The sequence below is a fragment of the Trichosurus vulpecula genome, chromosome 1 (assembly GCF_011100635.1).
Source record: "Trichosurus vulpecula isolate mTriVul1 chromosome 1, mTriVul1.pri, whole genome shotgun sequence".
NCBI lineage: Eukaryota > Metazoa > Chordata > Mammalia > Diprotodontia > Phalangeridae > Trichosurus > Trichosurus vulpecula.
In genome coordinates this window covers 378,041,165-378,064,894 of record NC_050573.1, presented here as the reverse complement: position 1 = coordinate 378,064,894, position 23,730 = coordinate 378,041,165, and the positions used below count along the sequence as shown (strand labels likewise).

The window sequence follows — 23,730 nt, the reverse complement described above, 5'->3', positions numbered from 1 at the left end:
CTGCTACCAAAGTTATCAGTCCAAACTAAAGCCTGCCTTAATGGGTCTTGTCAACAAACATTTGCCCATCAGTAGCATAAAATGCATTAAATTTTATTTAATCTTTTAGGTAAAATTTAATCCAATGGGTAAAATATAATTGAATTTTTCTTTACTGATAAAAGAAAAACACTTGTGAGTCTTGGGAATATATGTGTAAATAGAATCTTAGTCCATACATTTACTAGTTATTCTTCTATGACATGAAGTTAACTGTGAGTAATAAATGTTTTCCTGGAGTGGTGAGTAATAAGACACTGCTAGAATTAACTACTGTAACAACAAGTCACCTTTATGTAGCACTTAAAGAGTTTTAAGGTACTTTCCTTACTATGATCCTATGAGGAAAGCAGAATGAGTATCAGTGTCCCCATTTTACAGATAAGGAAACTGAGCCATAGAAAGGGAAAGCAGTAATACAGCTAGAAGTATGGACTTGAATTTTGAATCCAGGTCTTCAGACTCAAAATCTAGTGCTTTTTCCATAGAAGGAACCCTAAGGTGCAGGCTAGGACGTTGTAAATAGCCGAAGGGCATTGTCTCCTCCTGGGACTGAGCTCCAAAATCTATCCAACGAGGTCATCTTGCAAATGAGAAAGTGGAAGCCCAGAGAAATCAAATGGTTGAAGATCGCATAGATGATATGTGGCAGAACTAGCCCGGATTTGAACTCAGGTCCAGTGACTCCAAGATCAGTGCTCTTTCAACTGAATCACAGGGCCTATAGGGAAGGGAACAGTGCTACTCAGACTGTGAGAACAAATAATTCAACCCGCTTTCCTGCACTTATAACATCTTCCCTGCTTTTCTATCCAGATTCCTGGGCCTAAAAGCCTGAGGCATTGAGCTTATATACCCCCACCCCCGATCTGCATTGCAATCTGGCAGGGAGGAGACTGGCTTCTTCCTAACTTGTCCCAAGCTGTCACCCAGGACCCCATGCCTCAATATGGCTATCTTAGCACGGAAAGCTAATCTCCTCCTTGTGGAGTCTGGGTTCTTCATCTTCAGCAGCTGCAGAGGCATTGGCCCTGGGAGGATTTTCCTACCAGGAATTATGCAGCTGATAATATGAGTAATAGCTCCAAGCAGGTCAGGAGTGGGGAGAGAGCCAAGGAAGTGGGACCTCTCTGCCCCACGGGGAGCTTGTATAGCAGGAAATGACTTTGACCAGTGATTTTTATTTTATTTTTTAAATTAAATTTCCAGTCAATGAAAATTTGCCCTCTCTTCATCCCACTGGCTCCTTCCTCATTGAGAAAGAAAAACAAAACCCTTATTACAAATATGTATGTGTGGTCAAGAGAAACAAATTCCTTCATTAGCCACGTCCAAAACAATACATCTGATTGTGACGTTTTGAAAAAGGGAGCAAATCTGACAACTAGTGTTTCCTAGCGTCCTAACGTCATTATCGCTGCTCAGTTGTTTCAGTTGTGTCTGACTCTTCATGACGCCATTTGGGGTTTTCCATGGTGAAGATACAGGAATGGTTTGCCATTGCCTTCACCAGCTCATTTTACGGAAGAAGAAACTGAAGCAAACAAGGTTAAATGACTTGCCCAGGGTCATACAGCGAGTAAATGTCTGAGGATGAATTTGAATTTGGGTCTTCCTGGCTCCATGCCCAGCTCTCTATCCCCTGTGCCGCCTTGCCGCCCAGTGTTCCAGCAGGCTGTTGCTAGTTTTGGTCCTGTGATTGGGAAGCATGGGAATCAGAGCTGGAAGGGACATAGCATAGGACTTAGTTATAGGATTATAGACCTATAGGTGGAAGGGACCTCAGAGGTCATTAAGTCCAATCCTCTGATGTTATAGATGAGGAAACTGGGACCCAGAGAAGGGAGGGGACTTTCCCAAGCTCACAGGAGTTATCATTAGCAGAATTGAGATTAAGACCTGGGTTGTCTGACTCCAAATTCATGATATCTAGTCAGTTAGTCAACAAGTATTTATTAACCTCCTACTGTGTGCCAGGAATAGTGTGCTAAATGCTGGGGCTACGAAGAAAAGCAAAAAAGTCGTCTCTGTCCTCGCTGAGTGTACATTCTAATGGGGGAGACCACATTCAAATAATGAGGCAGATGAAAGGCATAGACAGAGTCGATAGAAGCTAATCTGAGATGCTCTTTACACCGCACTCCATTCCCATCTAGGAGCAAGACCTTAGCTTAAAAAGACCAAGGTCTCTACTGTGTCCAGGGCCATCTACATTTGTCCTGATCTGTAACTCGCCCAGGACCCAGATGGCTCCAGAGGAGAAAGTGAGGCTGGTGACTTTGCACAGCCCAGCCTCACTTAAATCCAATTCACCTGCGTGTCATGGCATCACCTCCCTGATGCCATGGTCCTCTTTGAGAATAAAGGACAAACAACAATCACTGTTGTGAGGATTGAATGGGAATATATACATACACACACACATATATAGTCACACCTATATACCTATGTATAATAATATATATGCATCTTTGCAAACATTAAAATGTCATATAAATATTAATTGATATTATATAGGCAAACAAATCTTGTGATGACTTACGTGAGGTTGGGAAGGCCCACACACACCTGAAAATATATTTCTATCCAATGTTATGATGTCTAAAATTCTGCCATAATAAATTTATTCTTTTCAGTCTAAGCTCTTAGAGAAGATTGAGATAACAAATAAATCCATAGTAGTGTGTTAGTAAACTGGCAGATTCTCTTTCCTCCCTAATAGGCAATACCTGGGTCAGCATGAGAGCCTTGGGTGTCCAGGGCTTGAGGGTAGGCCCTCAAAGGAAGAAGAGCAATGGGCACAGAAAGGGGAGGCTGGCATGCTAAAAATAGATACATTTTCCTCCAAGATTTTTCCCTAGGCAGATCTGGATCACTATAACATAATCTTTGACAGTCACAATTTTTTTATCTGTAAAATGAAAGGGTTGGACCACATGATTTCTAAGATCCCTTGATGCACTATTAATCATAGGATAATAAAATTTAAAGTTGGAAAGGAAATGAGAGACCATCTTATCCAACCTTTCATTCCACACAGGAGAACAGGACCCAGAGAGGTTAAGCAGCTTGTCTGAGATCACACGGGTAACAAGTAGAAGAACCATTTTATGGTTCCATGATCTTAGGGACTCCTAGCTTTTACTCAATTTGTGATTTAACTCATACTTTTTAAAAAATTGCCATTGTGTTCAGTGACTTTATGACATTTGTTCCTGGCTTTATGACACTTTTCTTTAAAAAAAAAACATCATTATCTTTTGTTTAAATATATCCTTCTCCTTTCCCCCTTTCCAGAAAATCCTTCCTTGTAATAAAGAGAAAAAAATGAAAAAATACATTTCAGCAAAACTAACCAACATAAGTTGAATTTGATACTAGTGAGCAATTTTCCATACACATAATCCCCATCTTTTCAAAGAAGGGAGGGAGGTGCATTTTCTATATTTCTTTTTGGGGGATCAAACTTGGTCATTATAATCATATTCAGTTTTCTCCCTTTTCTTCTCTCTCCCCCATTTTTGTTATGCCTATATAGGATCATGTCAACATAGTACATTGTTTTTCCTGGTTCTGCTTATTTCACTTTGCATCAATTCATGTAAGTCTTTCCATACTTTCCTATAGTTTTCATATTCACTGTTTTGTACAGCACAGTAACATTCCATTACATTTATGTACCACAGTTTGCTTAGATATTCTCCAATCAATGGACATCCACTCTGTTTCCAGTTCTTTGCTACCACAAATTATTGCTATAGATACTTCAGTGTATACAATATATTTCTGTCTTTGATATCCTTGAGGGTATATGCCTAACAGTGAGATCTTTGCATCAAAGAGGAGGAACACTTTACTTTTTTAGTGTAATTCCAAATTGCTTTCCAGGATGGTTGGACCATAACATTTCTTTTCACTGTTCACTTCCTGTTTATCTGTTGTCTCATAGCTGGGTCATGATGGAGCCTCTCCAGAGAGCTGCTGGCTGGTAGAGGAGTTGTGTGTCGCTGTGCCTACCAAGGGGAGCATGTACACTTTGCGCTGTAACTGCTGGCTGGCCAAGGATCGTGGTGATGGTCTGACTTCCAGTGTCTTTGACCTCCTGGATGCTGTGTTTGTGAATATTGGAGTGAAGGTACAGAATATAGAGACCATGAAATAGCTAAGATCCAAGAGTGGACATCTGTATGAACCGAACCAGCAAAATGTTGACAAACACACACACACACACACACACACACATTGAACAAATGGCTAGGTCATGAGGATTTCTTTATAAAAAAGAGGAGGTTTCTAATATCAGTTTAGGATCAGGTCATTGCCACGAGAAATTACAGAAAGGTTATCCTTAAAGAACTCAGATTTATTGATAGATTTAAATTATTCGATGAAATGTTAGAAAAAACTGTGTACGTATCACTATAGTTTGGAAACACTTAGCATCTACCAAATATCTAGCGATACATGATAAGGTAGCTAGCTATGCATACTGGAAGTTCACTAGCCTTTACAAACTAGGAAATGACAAATCCCTGTACTGCAAACGTGAAACCTCAAATATCTTTGAGAATTCAACAAATAAATTCTGCTGGAACTAGAGCATCATTTCAGACAGACCTGTTGCCCAGAACTGCCTGGATGTAATATTGATTTCTTAGATATACCAAATAATCATAATCTCCAAGCTGCATGAAATGAAAAACTTTCAAAATAGAGAGACCAACAGGTAGCCCTATTGTGCTATCTGCCGCTAGAATTGTCCCAAAGAAGCTTCCACTGAGTTCCATTCAATATTTTAAAGCAATCATTTTATACATTTGTGCAAAAGTTCAGAGAACACTAAACGTAAAAGAAAAATAGGAAAACAGATTGTCCTTAGACTATTTCTATCCGAACTTCATAAAAAATTTTAGAAGAATGAGATTTTTAAAAAGTAACAATATTGATAACTCATTTATATGAACAGAAGCTTCTTGTGGACAGAGACCATTTTTGTATTCTTATCACTCGGCCTAGGGCTGGCACACACTAGGTGCTAAATCAATGCTTGTTGAATTGAATTGAAAATAGTATTTTAATGTTTGCAAAACACCTTCCTGATGACCACCATGTAAGGTAGGTAATGATGATACCACTAGCTGCCCTTCCTACTTTCCAAAAGTATTATGAAGGACAAGTAATTTCTTCATAATAGTATGTAAAAGTATAGGGTAAGTAGCAGACCTCAGTTTCCTCATTTGTAAAATGAGAGGGTTGAACTATATGAACCCTAAAGTATGTATATGTATGTAATATGTACACATGTTTATATAATCCTAAAGTAGGAAGGAGAATCGGTGCTTCAACCCAATCCTTTGTCTTCTCCCATCCCCAGTCTACACAGAAGACAAGGGCTCTCTTTCCCCCTTAGATTCTACCTAATTAATACTGCTCCTGGTAGAATATTTTACATTTTTTAATCTGCCGTGTGAGACATTCTCATTTGATACTCAGAAAAATCCTATGAGGTAGGTGTGGCAGAGATTATTATTCAAAATTGACAAATAAGAAAACAGATTTATTTCATCGTAGGAAATGTGATATTGTAGAAAGTCCGAGGCTGTAATTAATAGACCTGAATATCAGTCTTGGCTCTGGAACTAATGAATTGTGTGACGTTGGGAAAGTCATTTTATCTCTAGGATCATCTGTGTCCTCATTTCTAGAGGGTTAGATTAAAAGGGTCTCTAGGTTCCTTGGGGGCAGAGATGGTTTCACTTTTGGCTTTGTAGCCCCAGGACTTCCAATATTGCCTGGTGCATAATGATCAATTGATAAATGCTTGTTCATTGATCAATTTATCTAAGTCCAGCTTTAATAGTTTATAATTTTGTTGACTGTTAACATTTTGTTACTCTATTATTTCCTCACTTAAACTTCTTCAATAGTTTCCTGTGGAGCACAGTATAAAGAAAAAACTCCAAGACTCTATAGAGTTTGGTTCTCTTTGCACATACCAGGTACACAATAAATATTGTTCTATGAGAGGTAGAATTGGGGAGTGGAAAGGACACTGGACTAGCAACCAGAAGATGTGACATTCTGCTCTTGGTTTTGTCACTAACCAGCTGTCACAGCTTATTGTAGGGAAGTCCTTCACATCTCTGGATCTCAATTTGCTCACCTGTAAAATGGGTCTATTAAACTGGATAACCTCTAAGGATGATTCCATTACAGAAACTTGCCATCTATGTGACTTTGGGCAAATCATTTCCTAATTTCTTCATGTGTTAATGAAGTGGCAAGCACTCTGGCACACCTGCTAGCACAGGTTCTTTTACCTGCTTTACTAGGAAAGATAGCTTTAAAGGGGTCAATTATCTTCTTTTAATTACATTCAATACTTCAGGTGAAGGGTCAGCACCCTGAACTTCAGAGAAAGTACAAGAAGAGAAAATACAGGAAGAGAAATTAGCATAAAGGCCAACAGACAGGGCTCCGACTGCCTGAATCAAAGCAGTATTACTATACACTTTACATATACCACTGGATTGAGAGAGCCTTTACATCTGAGCAGTTGGGGAGCTGTGAACATGCAGCTACTTAGAGTCTTGACCAGAGAATCACAAGATCCTTCTCATAAGTGAACCCCCAAAGCAAAATACCAGCTCAGAGTGTATATATATATATATATATATATATATATATATATATATATATATATATTTGTCAGAGCCTGAAGGTATCACAACCCTCATGATTCAGTGCCTAATCAACTTAGTACCAAAAGGGGTGAAAACCTTCCCTAAGCAAGCTTCCCTTAATGGGCTCCATGTGAGGCCTGTTAATGGGCAGGGAAGGTCTTATACTCCATTAACCTTATAGTAAAATGAGGGAATCAGATGAAATGACTTCTGAGGTCTCCTTCTAGCTCTACATATATGAGTTCAATGAGTTCCTATGAGATCAGTAAGTTCTTTCTTGTTTTGACTTCCTGTGAGTTAGTGGTTAAGTTGACTTGCCCACATTTACACTGAGCTTTACTCAATCTTGGGGAACAGCCAAGATCAGAGCCCAACTTCCTGATTCCGACTCCAGAACTATTTTATCCACCTTGCCATGATCAGGTCCCCAGAAAGTACAACAGTGTTGTCGTTCAGTAAGCATTATTAAGCACCTCCTGTCAGGGGTAATGTGGTGAAATGGAAAGACAGAGAAACAAACAAAAAATTGGCTTTGGAATACCTAGGTTCAAATCCCAACTCTGACACTGCTACTACCTGCATAACTTTAGTCAATTAACTTATGCTCACCAGGCTCATTTTCTTTATCTGATAAGTAAGAGGTCAGACTAGGTGGCTTGTGAGGTCCCTTCCAGCTCCAGATTGATGAGCCTGTGAGCCTATGTTATGTACAAGGCATTATACTAAGCCCTCGGCACAAAAAGATCTGTATGACCCAGGACTTGTTCTCAAAGAGCTTATAATCTAAAGGAGGTAAGGAAAAGTGCACCAAAGTGATTCAAGTACACAGAATAGGCAAATTGTTATGAGAAATATGAGGAGAAAGAAATAACTTACACTTGAAGGGGAAATGGCAGCCATGAAAGGGCTTCATTGAGGAGGTAGCACTGGAATTGGCCTTTGAAGGGGGAAGGTCCTTCAACCATAGAAAAGGGGAAGAGATTGAGACCATTACAAGAAGGGGAGGAGGGTTACAGAATGAGCAAAAGCTGAGAGTTGGGGGGAGGGTAGGATGAGGACAGAGAATAGAGTTGGACAGGTAGATTGGAGGTAGGTTGTCATGGGCCCTGAATGTCAAATTTGGCATTCAAATGGTTCTATAGATGGGGGTCCAACCCTGCTCCCTACTTCCCATGGTTTTGGACTCCAAAAATGGCTCTGGAAAGTAGGAAGAATTTAGTTATATCAGAGGCAACACCTTCCTCGTTATGTTTCAACATATTCAAATAAAAGAACTGAGTCATTGGGCCCTCAAAAAAGAGGTTCCTAATGGAAACACTGGTAGGCAGGAGTATCAGCACATGGGCCTACCAGGTGGTACAATCCAAGCCTTGGTGCTGCTCAAAACCCTCAGTCTGCTGGGATGGCAGACTCTCCTCTGTAGCGTGATAGACACTGGCAGAACTTGCATTATTCATTCCTGTCCTTCTGCCCTGATGCTGAGTTACTGACATGTATGCATGTGTGAGTATGTGTGTATGTGTGTATGCCTACACACATATACATAGACAGACACTACAGGTGTAGCTTGATATAAGCAAGTCTGTTGTGCGAACATCTGGATTCACAGAAGAGTTTTTCCCTTGGCAAAATAATCATTACTGATGGGTGCGTGTGTGAGTGTATACACCTGCACACATGTGCATAGACACACTACAGGTGTAACTCAGCATAAGGAAATCTGGTGTGTGAATATCTGGATTCATACCAGAGTTCTTCCCTTGACAAAGTAATCATTTGGCTTTTAGTAGTCATCTTCCCAGGACATTTAGTCTGAATGAAAGGCACTCAGCTTGGATATAGGTTCTAAGGAACACATTTTGCATAAACTGAGTTCCACCCAGAGAGAGAGAAGAAAGAATTCAGGGCCCCATTTTCTTCACATCTCATAGCTGGTTCTCCCAAGAGATAATGAATCTCCCTTTTGGATTTTGTTTTGTTTCTTTGTTTGTTTAAATGCCCATCTGTTTACATGGTAGCCAGAATAGTGGGACACCTGTGAGTTTGATCAGGTTAGCTTCTATCAGAGAAATGGCTTTCTTCCTTTCTGCTTCACTTTAAAGGTCCAGACTGACCTTCAAGGCTCAACTTAAATCTGACCTCTTCCCTGAATAGAGAAGGACATGAGTATTTTTATGGTGTCTACCATGTGCCAAGCACTGTGCTAAGCACTTTGAATGGTCCAGTCCTTTTTCTCTGCCTTTTTAAATTCCTGTGGTGTGTGGGCACACTAGCCTTTGGTTATATTTATATTTTAACTCTTTATATTAAGCAATAACAACCTTTCTTATCTAGAAGTTGGTCTTAGAATCAGAGAATTAAAAGCTAGAGGAAGCCTTAGAAATCATCTGCTCCATTCTGTGTATTTTACAGACAAGAAAACTGAGACCCAGAGAGAAGAAGTGATTTGCATAAAGTCATCTAGGAAATTAGGTGCATAGCCAGTATTAGAAACCACGTCTTCTACCTCCTATACTAGGCCATCTTCTACATAGCCGGAAGCCCAGAAATTAAAAACAACTAGAAAGACTTCTTAGCTATGATGAGAGTAGTTTTTTTACAAACCTCCTGTACCCTAAGTCAACCTCTTAGGTGCCCACCCAGAACCTTATAGGCTTAGTGATAAATAAATGTAAATAAGTGTAAAATAAGGCTACAGATTTAACAAGACCAGGTTAGAAGCAGACTTCAGGGTGAGCTGGGGGCTCCCAGAGGCACTGATTGTCAATAGGAAGTCACAGTCTGAGAGCAAGGGAGGAGATGGAAGAACAGACAATAAAGGTACAGAAGCCTGGCACTATTTAGTGTGCAGGCAGATACACTGTCATCCACACCCTAATTGGTTCCAAGGGCATTAAAGTGCAGCACAAGACTGATGCTTATGGTAAATAATTTTAGTCACCAAGGAAAGATTAGGTTCAGTGTACTATGCTTAATAAGGCAGGGAAATATGTAAGGTATTTTTGAAAGATTTTCATTAAAATGATTAGCTTAAAAAACTCAGTACTTAAAGAGATAAGCTTTAGTTATCTGGAAGACACATAGGCAATATGCATCTTATTCTTCAACAAAGTCAAATACATAAGTGCTCATGGACTCAGAATCATAGGCTTAAAGCTGGAAGAACTTTACAAGCCATCTAATCCAACCCATTTATTTTACAGATGAGGAGACTGAGGGGTAGAGAGTTTAAGTGACATGTCCAAGGTTATACTCAGCTTGACATCAGGAAGATCTGAGTTCAAATCCTACCTCAGACACTACTCACTAGCTGTGTGATTGTGAGCATGTCTCAATGTCTCTAAATCTCAGTTTCTTTGTCCCAAAAATGGGGGCAATAATAGTGCCTACTTCAAAGGGATATTGTGAGGATCGAATGAAATATTGTATAATAAGCACTTAGTAGACATTAAGGTGCTATATAAATTGAGCTATAAATAATAATATTATTATTCATATCTGATAGTCTCTGACATAAGAATTACTAAGTGCTTCCCATGTGCAGGCTAGAGAGGAGGGTGAGATCTAAGTCAACTCATTTCAATTGTACAAGCACTTATTAATTATTCACTATGTTCCAGGCAGTGTGCTGGGGATAAATACAGTGACAAAAATGAATAGTACCTTTCCTCAAAGAGCTTACATTTTTTCTTTTTAAATTTTAAAAAATTATTTACATTTAACATTCTTTTCTTTTTTTATTATTTAATATATTTAGTTTTCAGCATTGATTTTCACAAGAGTTTGAATTACAAATTTTCTCCCCATTTCTACCCTCCCCCCCACTCCAAGATGGTGTATATTCTGGTTGCCCTGTTCCCCAGTCAGCCTTCCCCTCTATCACCCCACTCCCCTCCCATCCCCTTTTCCCTTCCTTTCTTGTAGGGCAAGATTAATTTCTACGCCCCATTGCCTGTGTATCTTATTTTCTAGTTGCATGCAAAAATTTTTTTGTTTTTGTTTTTGAACATCCATTTTTTAAAACTTTGAGTTCCAAATTCTCTCCCCTCTTCTCTTCCCACCCACCTTCCCTAAGAAGTCAAGCAATTCAACATGGGCCACATGCGTATCACTATGTATAACTCTTCCACAATACTCATGTTGTGAAAGACTAACCTATCCTAACCTATCCCCCTTTATTGAATTTTCTCCCTTGACCCTGTCCCCTTTCAAAAGTGTTTGTTTTTGATTACCTCCACCCCCATCTGCCCTCCCTTCTATCATCCCCCCCCCTTTTTTTTATCTTCTTCCTCCTTTATTCCTGTGGGGTGAGAAACCCAATTGAGTATGCATGGTATTCCCTCTTCAGGTCAAATCTGATGAGGGCAAGATTCACTCATTCCCCCTCACCTGCCTTCTCTTCTTTTCCTACAGAACTGCTTTTTCTTGCTACTTTTATGCAAGATAATTTACCCCATTCTATCTCTCCCTATCTCCCTCTCTCAATATATTCCTCTCTCATCCTTTATTCATCTTCAACTCACCCTGTGTCCACTCTCTCTCTCTCTTTATATATATATACATATATACATGTATATATATATACATGCATACACAATCACATATACATATATATGCATAAACATATATATATATATTCACATATATATACATGCATATTCCCTTCAGCTATCCTAATACTGAGGTCTCATGAATCATACACATCATCTTTCCATGTAGGAATGTAAACAAAACAGTTCAACTTTAGCAAGTCCCTTGCAATTTCTTTTTCTTGTTCTTTTTCTTGATTACCTTTTCATGCTTCTCTTGATTCTTGTGTTTGAAAGTCAAATTTTCTATTCAGCTCTGGTCTTTTCACTGAGAAAGCTTGAAAGTCCTCTATTTTATTGAAAATTCTTATTTTGCCACCACATGGTGGCGTATTCCCGTCCATTCTATTTTCTTCTGTTTATCCTTCTTTCTTTTTAATTCTATCTGTCCTCAAAAGTCTGTTTTGCTTCTGACCACCTTTCTCCTAATCTACCTTCCCTTTTCTCATTCCCTCACCCATTTCTTTTATCTCCTTCCCCTCTTATTTCTCTATTGGTTAACATAGATTTCTATACCCAATTGAGTGTATATACGTGTATATATATTCTTACCTCTTTGAATCAATCCAATGAGAGTAAGGTTCAAGTATTGCCCACCACCTTTCCACTTTCCTTTCCCTTGTAAAATCTATTCCTTGTATACCTCTTTTATGACATAATTTTCTTCATTCTACTTCTCTCTTCCCCCTTATCTCAATGCATTCCTCTTTCTCACCCCTTCAATTTTTTTTTTGAGATCATCCCAACATAATTGGCTAACATTCATGCCCTCTGTCTACATAGACTCCTTCTAACTGCCCTAAAAATGATAATGGTCTTAGGCATTACATATATCGGGGCCCACAGTGCAATTTATGCAGCCTGCCTACAAGCTTAGAAATTTACATAAATGCTTTAGTAAATGAAGCTGAGCTACCACAGAGCTCTCACTAAAATGGCAAATCAAAATATATTGTCTATTGTTTCAATAAAAACCTAAGGTTGGACCGCCCTGACATATGTCATCTTCCCATGAAGGGATATAAACTTACTGAGTCCCTGATGATTTTTCTTACATGTTTACCTTTTTATGCTTTCATTAAATCTCTTGTGTTTGAATGTCAAATTTTGTATTCAGCTGTGGTCTTTTCATCAAGAATGTTTGAAAATTCTCTATTTCATTAAATATCCATTTTCCCCTTCCCCTCCCTGAATGGTTATACTCAGTTTTGATGGGGAGGTTATTCTTGGTTGTAATTTTACTTCCTTTAGCTTCCAGAATATCATATTCCAAACCCTCTCCTCCTTTAATATGAAAGCTGCTAAATTTTGTGTGATCCTGACTGTGGTTTTACAAAATTTGAGTTATTTCTTTCTTGCTGCCTGCAATATTTTCTACTTGACCTGGGAGCTCTGGAATTTGGTGATAATATTCCTGGGAATTTTCCTTTGAAGGGTGATTGGTAGATTCTTTCAATTTCTATTTTACCCTCTGGATCTAATATGTCATTAATATGTTATTCCACTTGCCCAATTCTAATTTTTAAGGAATTATTTTCTTCAGTGAACTTTTGTACTTCTTTTTTTCCATTTGGCCAATTCTGCTTTTTATGAACTTCTTTTCTTCAGTTAATTTTTGTACTTCATTTTCTATTTGGCCTGTTCTGCTTTCAAAGAGTTCTTTTCTTCAATGAATTTTTGTACTTCTTTTACCATTAGACCAAGTCTGCTTTTTAAGGTGTTATTTTCTTCAGTATTTTTTGTGCCTCTTTTACCAAACTGTTAATTCTCTTTTTGTCATTTTCTTGCATCACTCTCAATTCTTTTCCCAATTTTTCCTCTATCATTCTTGTCTCTTTCTTTAACTCTTCCAGGAATGCTTGTTAGGTTTGGGTCCAATTAGCACTTTACTTTGAGGCTTTGGTTACAGCTATTTTCACATTATTGTTTTCTTCTGAGTTTGTTCCTTAGTCTTCCCTGCCACTATAGTAGCTTTTTATGGTCGAGTTCCTTTTTTTTGTAGCCACAAGTGCTAATGATCCTTTCTGCCTCTTCTGCTCCTTTGTGACCAACCACAAGTGCTCTTCTCTGTCCTGGAATTGCCACCCAGAACTGTGTATGGGTAACAGAGTTGCAACAGCACTCAATCTTGTACCCAGTCCCAGCAAATAGTCCCCTGTAATCTCTTTCTACCAGTTGACTGATCCCCTTATAGTTTCTGGGCTGAGAGCTTCTGAAGGTGCTGCTGTTGCTGCCACTATCATGGCCATCTCCAAGGCCCACTACTGTTGCTACCATTCAGATACTCTGGTCCAGCTTCCACCCAGGTGTCACAGAACTCTCCTGAAGATCTCCTAAGTTATCTTAGGCTGGAAAAATGTCTCACCTTGACTTTTATTTGGTACTGTTGCTCCAAAATTTGATTTGAGGTATTATTTTAAAGTTATTTAGAGGGGAATGGTGGGAGAATTCGGTTGGGTTGCTGCCTCTCCTCTGCATCTTAGTTCCAAAAATTACACATGCACACACAAATAAATTTTTAAAATATGCAAAATACTCTGAGGGGAGAGCCCTAGCAACTGGGTGGAAGAGGAGAGGCCTTGTAGTAGCACTTGATTTGTGTCTTGAAGGAAGTTAGGGGTTCTAAGAGGCAGAACTAAGGAGAGAGGGCATTTCAGCATTGGATACAGCCAATTCAAAGGCATGTAGACAGGAAATGGCATGTTGTACATGAGGAAGAGCAAGTAGGCCAGTTTGATTATACTATAGAGTATGTGAAGGAGAGTTTTATGTAATAAGTCTGAGAAGGTTAACTGGAGACAGATTATGAAGGACTTTAAAAGTCAAATGGAGAAATTTTTATATTATGCTGGAGAAAATAGGGAGCCACAGGAGCTCCTTGCATAATGGAATAACATGGTCAGACATATGCTTTAGGACAGGAATGGGGAAGCTGAGGCCTGGAGGCCACATGTGGCCCTCTAGGTCCTCAAGTGCAGCCCTTTGTCTGAATCCAAACTTCACAGAATGAATCCCCTTAATAAAAGGATTTGTTCTGTAAAATTTGGACTCAGGCAAAAGGCCTCACTCAAAGATGCGGCCTCAAGCTGCAGGTTCCCTGCCCCTGCTTTAGGAATATCAATTTGGCAGCTATGTGTAGAATGCACTGAGGAGTGGAGAGAATTGAAGGAGGGAGACTAATTAGGAGGTAATTGCTAGAGTCCAGGAGAGAGGTTGATGAGAGAAGGCGATAGATATGAGAGGTGTCGTGGAGGTAGAATTGACAAGATTTAGTGACTGACTGGATATGGAGAATGAGGAAAAGCCCTGAGTCAAGGATGAAACCTGACAGATGGCAATACCTTCACTTGAAACAGGAAAGTTAAGAAGGATGACTGGGGGGCGGGGAGGGGGCAGGCGGGAGGAGGACCAAGGATACCTTTTATTTTGGACATGTTGAGTTCGAGATGCCTAAAGGGCACCCAGTTGGAAACATCCAATAGTCAGTTGGCTATGAAGGACTGGAGCCACAACAGCAACTCAGATCTGCGAGTCATATGCATAGAGGTGATAATTGATCCCATAATATCACCAAAAGAGTGAAGAGCAGAGGGCCCAGGAGAGAACCTAGAGGGAGACCCCCATAGCCAGGCGATAGGGTATGGGTTATGATCTAGCAAAGGGGAACTAAGGGAGAGCAGTTTGACAAAAACTTGGAGATCAGTGAGTATGTAAGATGGTGGGACAGAAAACGCTATTTAACATAACAGAGAAGTCAAGAAGGATGAGGACCGAGAACAGGTTACTGTATTTGGTAATGAAAAGATCACTGGTAACTTCGGAGAGGGGTTGGGGTTGAACACCAGCTTACAAAGGACTGAGAAGAGTAAGAGGAGAGGAAATGGAAGCAATGAGTGTAGATGGCTTTTTCCAGTTTGGTAGAGATGAGGAAGAGAGATATGGGATGATAGTTTGAGGGGATGCTAGGGTCCAATGAGGATTTTTTCAGGATGGGGAGATGGGAGTGTTTCTAGGCAGAAGAGGTCTGGAGCTGAAGACATGGGCCTTCAGGTACTGATCTTCTTGAGAAAAGAAGAAGAACGACCAGGTGGTTGGTAGAGAGCTGCTGCAAAAGAGGCATTTGTGTCTTAGACACCTAGGTGGCCTGACTTCAAATCTGGCCTTAGACACTTAGCTGTATGGCCATGGGCAGGTCCCTTAACCTCTCTCAGACTCAGTTTCCTCATCTATAAAATGGGGATAATAATAAACACTCACTTTCTAGGGTTATCATGAGGATCAAATGAAATGACATCTGCGTAGTGCTTTGCAAACCTTAATACAGGCATAACGTGATGAACATTTTTTTGTAATGATGGCCACAGTAATACTTCTGGAACTGACACTTTTGTGACCAGGATATCCCCAACTAAGGCTACCATAGAGGGTGAATTTACCTACGTTTGCTCTTGGGGACATCCCTACCATTAATGAGGCAGTGAGTGGTTCAGTAAGCCCACAGTATTGTCAGTGTGCCCTGCTTTAAGCAAATCTCACACAGTCCAGGAAAATTCTTCACTTCACAAAAAAAGTACATTGATGAGCTTAATTCACTTTAACAAATATTTATTGGATGCTTAGTATGTGCCAGGGACTCTCCTAGGTGGTGAAGATACAAATAGAAAAACTAAGTAGTCCACACCTCTCACAAGACCTTACACATAGTATGTGTTCACTAAACATCTGTTGGTTATTTGTGGAATAATGAATGGATAGCAAACTCCCTGGACTCAAAGTGGAATTTGATTTATAAAAATTTGATTCACATAATTTTTCAGGAGTACATGTGTTGCAAAAAACTAAGTACAACAGGAATTGTACACTGTGCTAGCCAGAGGAAGGGACTTGGTCCCTGCCCTCCAGAAGCTCAAAATTAAGCTGGAGGGGCAAGATGTATACAGATGAAGAGCACTTAAGACCACCTAGGAGAGAGAACATGCCCTGAGACTCTTGAGCAGAGGAGAGAATGACAGGAAGTTGCAAAGAGAAAAATCTAGGTCTGATATTAGGAAAATCTTCCTAAAAATTAGAGCTATCCAAAAATGGAATGGGCTATGTTGGAGGGGATGAGTTCCTTCTCCATGGAGATCTTCAAGCATAGGTTGGATAGTCCCTTGTTGGATGTATTACAATGGGGATTGCTTTGGGGTTGGTTTGGACTAAATGGCTGCTGAGGTCCCTTATACCTCTTAAACTGTTCATGCGATTCTATGGAAGAACCTTAAACCAACGTTTGCTGTTTTGGCAGATCATGTATGAAATGACCGTCTGGACAGGTGATATCGTTGGAGGTGGCACCGATTCCAACATTTTTATGACACTTTATGGTGTCAACGGGAGCACAGAAGAGGTGCAGTTGGATAAAAAGAAAGCTCGGTATGCAGAGGCACTAACCTGGCCCCATCCTTCCTCTGTTCTTATTTTATCACCTACGGCTCCTTTCCACATATCCTTGGTGCCAGTCAAATGGGTCCCTTTCCTATTCCTCCCCAAATACCTTGTCCAGTCCTGATTCTACATCTTTCTTCATGTTATTGACCTTGTTTGGAATGTCCATCAATCAATCTCTCAGTCATTGAACACTTATTAACTGCTCATCATGTGCCATGTGCCACACTGAGTGCTGGGGACACAAAGATAAAAATGGAACCATCTCTGCCCTCCAGGACCTTATATTATATTGGGCAAAACAACATGTACATGTTAGCGGGGGTGGGAGTTGGGGTGGGATGTGTCTGGGTACATATGCTTATCCATATCTTACCTTCTTTTCAAGGAGCAGCTTAATGTCCCACCAACCCAGCCCATGATGACCTCTTCCACCTCTGAGGTCCTATGGCACTGGTTCTAATCCTACACTGCCTTGTACTGACCTTAGTTTTTCATATTTGTATAGCTTGTCTCCCCATCTAGACTATAATCTCTTTGAGTTCAAGGTAGTAAAAACTCCTAGCTTGGAATACACTGGGCATCTGGGTTGGGAGTGGGGCGGTAGTGAGTCTGACCTCTTTTCACTCTATTCCATAGTATTTCAGGGCAGCCTACCATCTGTTCCACCCCAGGTGCACCAGGGTAGCGCTAGAACCAGCCTGGGCTATAGGTAGGGTCAGCCACTGCATTAAATGGTGATTTTAGTTACCCAGGAAATTTCAGCATCCCAAGTTTTTTCCCAGCCATATTCTTGGACAAACTGGAAGTTCCACTGTCCGGTCTTCATCTCTCTATCTTAAGGCTTTGATATTCAGTAAAATAAATGTTCACCACTGAGGGAAACCTGCTCCAGGATTGGGCAGTCCCTGGCTCAGCATTTTAAGGCCTTTCCTGAGAGTGGGAGGAGGGGAAGAGACCAGAGCAAAAGGACACTGGCAGTTGAGAGGGGCCATGGAGGGGGCAAAGACACAAACAGAAACTTGGGACCATTGAATATAAACTCCTTGGGCAACCTCAGCCTTGCTATATCACTGCCCCGAGGCTCCTCTTCTTGGGAGGAGTATCAGCAAACAGAGGTTCTTCTCCAGTGATTATCGAATCAAGTCCTTCAGGGGCGGTGAATAGAGCCTTACCACCCAAGGCTGGCAGGAGGCCTTAGCTAAAGCCACCCCTGCCTTCTCAAAGCCCAAGAGAGAGCAGAGTGGTTGGAAGTGAGGGGTGGAGTTAAGCCTCCTGCAGCCACAAAAGAAGGATATGGCCAATGTACAAAAGGCATGGAACAAGATGGCAAGGAGTCACCACACAGACAAGGGAGCATCCTGTTCTGTGAAGGGGCAAAGTGAACTGGGACTTGAAGGAATTTCACGGAGTAATGATGGGTTAGGGCATAATTTAAAATGTTCTTTCTCTTTTTTAAAAAATAAATAGATTTTTCCCCTCCTCTTTGCTGGGTGTGTGTGTGTGTGTGTGTGTGTGTGCGTGCGCGCGCACGTGTGTGTGTGCGTGTGTGTGTGTGTGTGTGTGTGTGTGTGTATGATGTTATCTCAAGGAGACAATGGCTAAATGAAAAGTGTGAAGAATTGAAGGCAAATAAAGACTAAAAATTTCCAGGGCACCTTTTACAAACAAAGCTCTACAATGTTGTTTTTCCTGAGTGGGGCATTAGTTTATGGAAGCTATCAAGGGGACCAATATTCACCTTAAGCCTCATGAAGGGAAACTAGATGAGGGATTGGGGAGCAGCACCTGGCTCCACTACACGGTGCTGCTCCTTATTGTCTCTTGTCTCATAGAAAGAAGTCCAAGTAGGGGGAGGAAATGCAAACGTATGGGACGTAAAATAAGAATTCAAAAAGGTCGGTGGCTTCATTGGTAAAGTTATTCTAGCCAGATTAAAACCTTCCTACTAATACTTCCTAGACAGTCTTCGTGAGTTACTGTAACCACAATCCAGCCCAGGAATTTCTTTTTCCTTGTCTGTAAGATGGGAATAAGAATATATGCATTGCCTACAGTAGAGCTTCTGTGAGGATCAAATGTGCTCAGAAAGCACCCTAGAAATATTGTCTGATTATTGTTACCCCCATGCCCCCAGGTTTGAGCGAGGACAGAACGACACTTTTGTTATGGAGATTGATGACATTGCCCCATTCACAAAGATGCGGATGAGGCTGGATGGGCTGGGCAACCGACCAGAGTGGTTCCTGGACAAGGTAACTGACGAGCTGGACTCCACCACTCCACCTCCCTGGCCATCCCCCTCCTGCTCAGTCTCTTTGCTCCTCCCTCTGTCTCTCTCTGTCTCTCTCTGTCTTTGTTTCTCTCTGCCTCTCTGTCTCTGTCTGTCTGTCTCTGTCTCTGTCTCTGTGTGTGTGCGTGTGCGTGTGTGTCTCTGTCTCTTCCTCTGTCTCTCTGTCTCTGTCTTTGTCTGTCTCTGTCTCTCTCTCCCTCTCTCTCCCTCCCTCTATCTCTTTCTCTGTCTCTCTGTCTCTCTCCCCCTTTCTCTGTCTCTCTCTCTGTCTCTCTCTCTCTCCCCCCATGTGTTTTTCTCTGTCTCTGTCTCTCTGTCTCTATCTCTCTTTCTCTGTCTGTCTCTCTGCCTGTCTCTGTCTCTATCTCTGTCTCTCTGTTTCTGTCTCTCTCTCCCTCTCTCCCCCCCTCTCCCTCCCTCTCTCTGTCTCTGTCTCTCGGTCCTCGGTCTCTCTCTCTCTCTCTCTCTCTCTCTCTCAGTCTCTCTCTGTGTGTGTGTGTGTGTTTGTGTCTGTCTGTCTCTCTGTCTCTCTTTCTCTGTCTATCTCTGTCTCTGTCTCTCTGTCTCCCTCTCCCTCCCTCCTTCTCTTTCTCCTCCCCCATGTCTCTGTGTCTCTCTCTGTGTCTCTGTCTCTCTGTCTCTGTCTCTGTCTTTCTGTCTCTTTATCTCTGTCTCTCAGTTTGTCTCTCTGTCTCTCTCTGTCTCTGTCTCTCTGTCTGTGTGTGTGTGTGTGTGTGTGCGCACACGCGTGTGTCTCTCTGTCTCTTTCTCTGTCTCTCTGTCTGTCTCTGTCTCTGTCTGTCTCTGTCTCTCTCTCTCTCTCTGTCTCTCTCTCTCTCCCCCCATGTGTTTTTCTCTGTCTCTGTCTCTCTATCTCTCTTTCTCTGTCTCTCTGCCTGTCTCTGTCTCTCTCTATCTCTGTCTCTCTCTTTCTGTCTCTGTCTCTCTCTCCCTCTCCCCCCCCCTTCCTCCCCCTCTCTGTCTCTGTCTCTCGTTCTCTCTCTGTCTTTCTCTCAGTCTCTGTGTGTGTGTGTGTGTGTGTGTGTGTGTCTATCTGTCTGTCTGTCTGTCTATCTCTGTCTCTCTGTCTTCCTCTCCCTCCTCCCCCCCCCCCTCTCCCTCTCTCTCTCTCTCTCTCATTGGGCTCCTTCTTGGCATCATTATCTCCTCATATAACTGTATTGTCTGGACTCTGAAGCTCTGTCATGCCTAACCTGACCCTGCTCTCAAAACTGCTGCCCTTCATCTCTCTATCCCTCCCCGGTAGTTGTATTATCTGGCGCTTCTTAGAATATTGCTTTCCATATTGTTCAAGGTAAGGAAAAAAAGAGTATGTACACATAATATATCATCACTAAGAGTTTGTTCACCAAGTGATACATTTTTTCCAGTAACGTAAATTGTGAAACAAGCTATCCACCCAGGCAAGAAGGAGCTGTGGTCCACATCAGTAGAGAGAATATTCACACCAATAAAGTGAAGATGTATGTGTGTGAACATATTATATTACGTTACGTTACGTTACGTTATGTTATGTTATGTTATGTTATATAATAGGGCAGCTAGGTAGTACAGAGGATAGAATACTGGGTTTGAAATCAAGAAGACTCAACTGCCTGAGTTCAAATCTGGTCTCAGACACTTCCTAGCTGTGTGGCCCTGGGCAAGTCACTTACCCCTGTTTGCCTCAGTTCCTCATCTGTAAAACGGCCTGGAGAAGGAAATGGCAAACCACTTCAATATCTTCACCAAGAAAACCCCAAATGGGGTAACGAAGAGTCAGACACAACTAGTGACTCAACAACATGTTATATTAGATTTATTATATTATATTATAACCATATCATGCAAGTAGGTGACATAGTGGATAGAGCACCAGGAAGGCCTAGAGCTAGGAAGACCTGAGTTCAAATCCAGCCTTAGGCATTTACTAGCTGTCTGACCCTGGGCAAGTCACTCTGTTTGCCGCAGTTTCCTCATCTGTAAATAGCACCTACCTTCTAGGGTTTTTATGAGGATCAAATGAGGTAATATTTATAAAATACTTAGCACGGTGCCTGGCACATAGCAGGTCAGATATAAATGCTAGATATTATTATTCTATTGTGTCACATTGTCATGTCATATTGTACCATATATCATATCTTATTTTATCATAACAGCACATCATATTTTATATTTATATTTATATACATGCACACAAGTGCCTTTTCCTCCTTGACTGAAGTCCTCTTCTGATGCCATGTTGTGCTGGGAGGTGACTCTGGGATCCAAAAGGCTCTCGGCAGACCACAGGTCCTATTGGGTCCCATCAAACTGAAATGTTTCAAGTATGGACCTGGTAATAGGCTCTGTATCATCAGTGACTCAAGGACCAACCCAACAAAATTTAGGGAGACTTACCACATTGCTGAACGCAGAGTGATGAGATCTTCAGCTCTGGCATTCCAGCTCAAAGACATTCTACAAGGCTATAGGATTGTGATCTGCTTTGGTCTAAAGACTACCCATACCAAGAAACTGTCACATTCTCGAAGGATGGAATGTGTATATGTGTGTATGTATGTATGTGTATATATATATATGTATATATGTATGTGTATGTGTAAATATGTATATGTGTGTGCATGTATATACACATATATACAAAACATATATGCATATATGCATATATGCATATATATGTATATATGTATACGTGTATGGTTTTGTTCCAGACCTATGATTTTAAGTGTTTGGAGAGCTCTTGTTGAGAAAACACCTTTTACCCTTTGAGATCAGCATCTATTCTTCAACTTACAGTCCTACAGCATTGTCTGGGGGCACTGAGAGGTTAATTAATTTTCTCAGGCTCACACAGCTAGAATAGGGAAGAGCTGGTACTTGTCCATGTCTTCCTGCTGCCCAGATTAGCTCTGTAGCCTCCTCTTTCTGCTAAATCTCTTATGTATCATATGTGTGTATATTAACCAATCTATCAACAAGCATTTAATATGATAGGTACTATGTTAGGCTCTAGAGATACAAAGACAAGGATGGAATAGTTCCTGCCTAAAGGAACTTACGTTACACACACACACACACACACACACACACACACACACACCATACTAAGATACTGAGGTGATTCCTATATATGTGTATATCTAATTCATATTAAGAAGATATATGTAATATATGTGAATATAAATACATCAAAAATAGTGTCCCAAAAGTCCTAGTGCAGTTTTGGGACCTCCCCTGTATATTTCATATTACAATATTAATGATTTATAAGAATAGATTGTCATCCTTCTTGGACAATATTTACATTTTAGGAGGGGCTAGTGCTTTAATATAAAAGAGTGGTGAAATTTTGGGTACTACAGCAGGTAAGTGAGGGAAAATATTGTATTTACTATGCACATGCTTCCATTTTCAGACCCAAGGAGACACCTAGGATTGGTTTATGTAGTGAGTGCGGGAGAGAGTCCAAATGATAGTAGAAGGATCCATAAAGGTAGACCAGAGCCCAAAGACAAATTTCACTAGTTTTCCATGGGCTGGCCCTTGGGGAGATAGCCTTAACACAATCTATCAAAAATATCATTTGGAAAATGAAAAATCGAGTGAACGAGCCGGTTTTGTCTAATAATCCCTGACATTTGTACATCGCTTACTTTTTAACTAAAGCACTTGCTCAATCTTTTTTTATTTAATGCTCATAACAGGAGGTCCACAGAACAGGTGTTACAGTTCTCCTTTTCCTCGTCCTCAAGTTGGGAAGCTGAGGCCCCAAGACAAGCAGTGACTTGCTCACAGCTGGTTAGTGGTAAAGCCAAGATGAACACTTGGGTCTTATGAACATCCTGTCCATTGCTCACCACTGTCTACACCACTCAGCCTCCAGAGTGACAAACTGTTTGGGTTCATTTCCCCCCACCCTTCACTGCCCAGTTGACTTTGCTTTTAAGTAGCCACAGTTTAAACTCTCTTAAGTGAGCCAACAACTAAGTGAGAAATCCAAGCAACACCATTGCTTATCTTTCAGTAGCCCAACTGCAGGCAGTACCAACGTTAGAGGTGGTAGGCTTGCTGATTGATGGGGCACCGGCAGGGCTTGGGGGTGGGGAGAGAGGGAAGAGTGAGGTACTCGATGAAGATCCCTTGGACTTGCCGGTGCATTGCCGGGTCCCTGTAGGAGGCCCTGGCTTGACTGCCGTTTGACTGTTGACAAATGACCTTCTTCATTGTCATGGAATCCCTAGACTTGGGTTCCCTTAACATCACCCACTTCTCTCTTTGGTCCATATTAGGCTGGAGAAGAGTCAACGTATTTGGCAAATCAGAAGTCCTGGTGATCTCAGAATTTCCTTGAAATAGTGGGGATTTGAGATAAATTTCATAGGGTTAGTCACGATGAGAAAATTGAGGTACTGGGTAGATGTCACATGTTGGAGACATAGCAGAGTCGACTGAAACATGCAAGTGTGTGTGTGTGTGTGTGTGTGTGTTTATTGGGAAGCAAGATGTGTGCTTTTGAAGGTCAAGGGGATGAGGGCAGATCGAATATGCATCTGTTGGATCACTAAGTCAGTCCCAGATGGGCAGATGGATAGCCACTTGTCATTTTAGGACTGGAAGGAGGGGTCCAAGATCCAGGCCAATCACCAGACCTGGTTCATAATCCTAAGATTCCATCAATGAATTGCCAACTGTG

General features: G+C 41.1%; 1 protein-coding gene across 1 annotated transcript in view; it reads left to right on the top strand.

Moving 5' to 3' along the window:
- The window catches only part of LOXHD1 (lipoxygenase homology domains 1), a 235,433-nt gene that overhangs the window by 167,844 nt on the left and 43,859 nt on the right, over positions 1–23,730 (top strand). Inside the window, exons 22-24 of the mRNA XM_036746173.1 lie at positions 3,989–4,174; positions 16,599–16,726; positions 18,876–18,993. Coding sequence (XP_036602068.1) covers positions 3,989–4,174; positions 16,599–16,726; positions 18,876–18,993 — 432 coding nt within the window. The remainder of the gene's footprint in view (positions 1–3,988; positions 4,175–16,598; positions 16,727–18,875; positions 18,994–23,730) is intronic.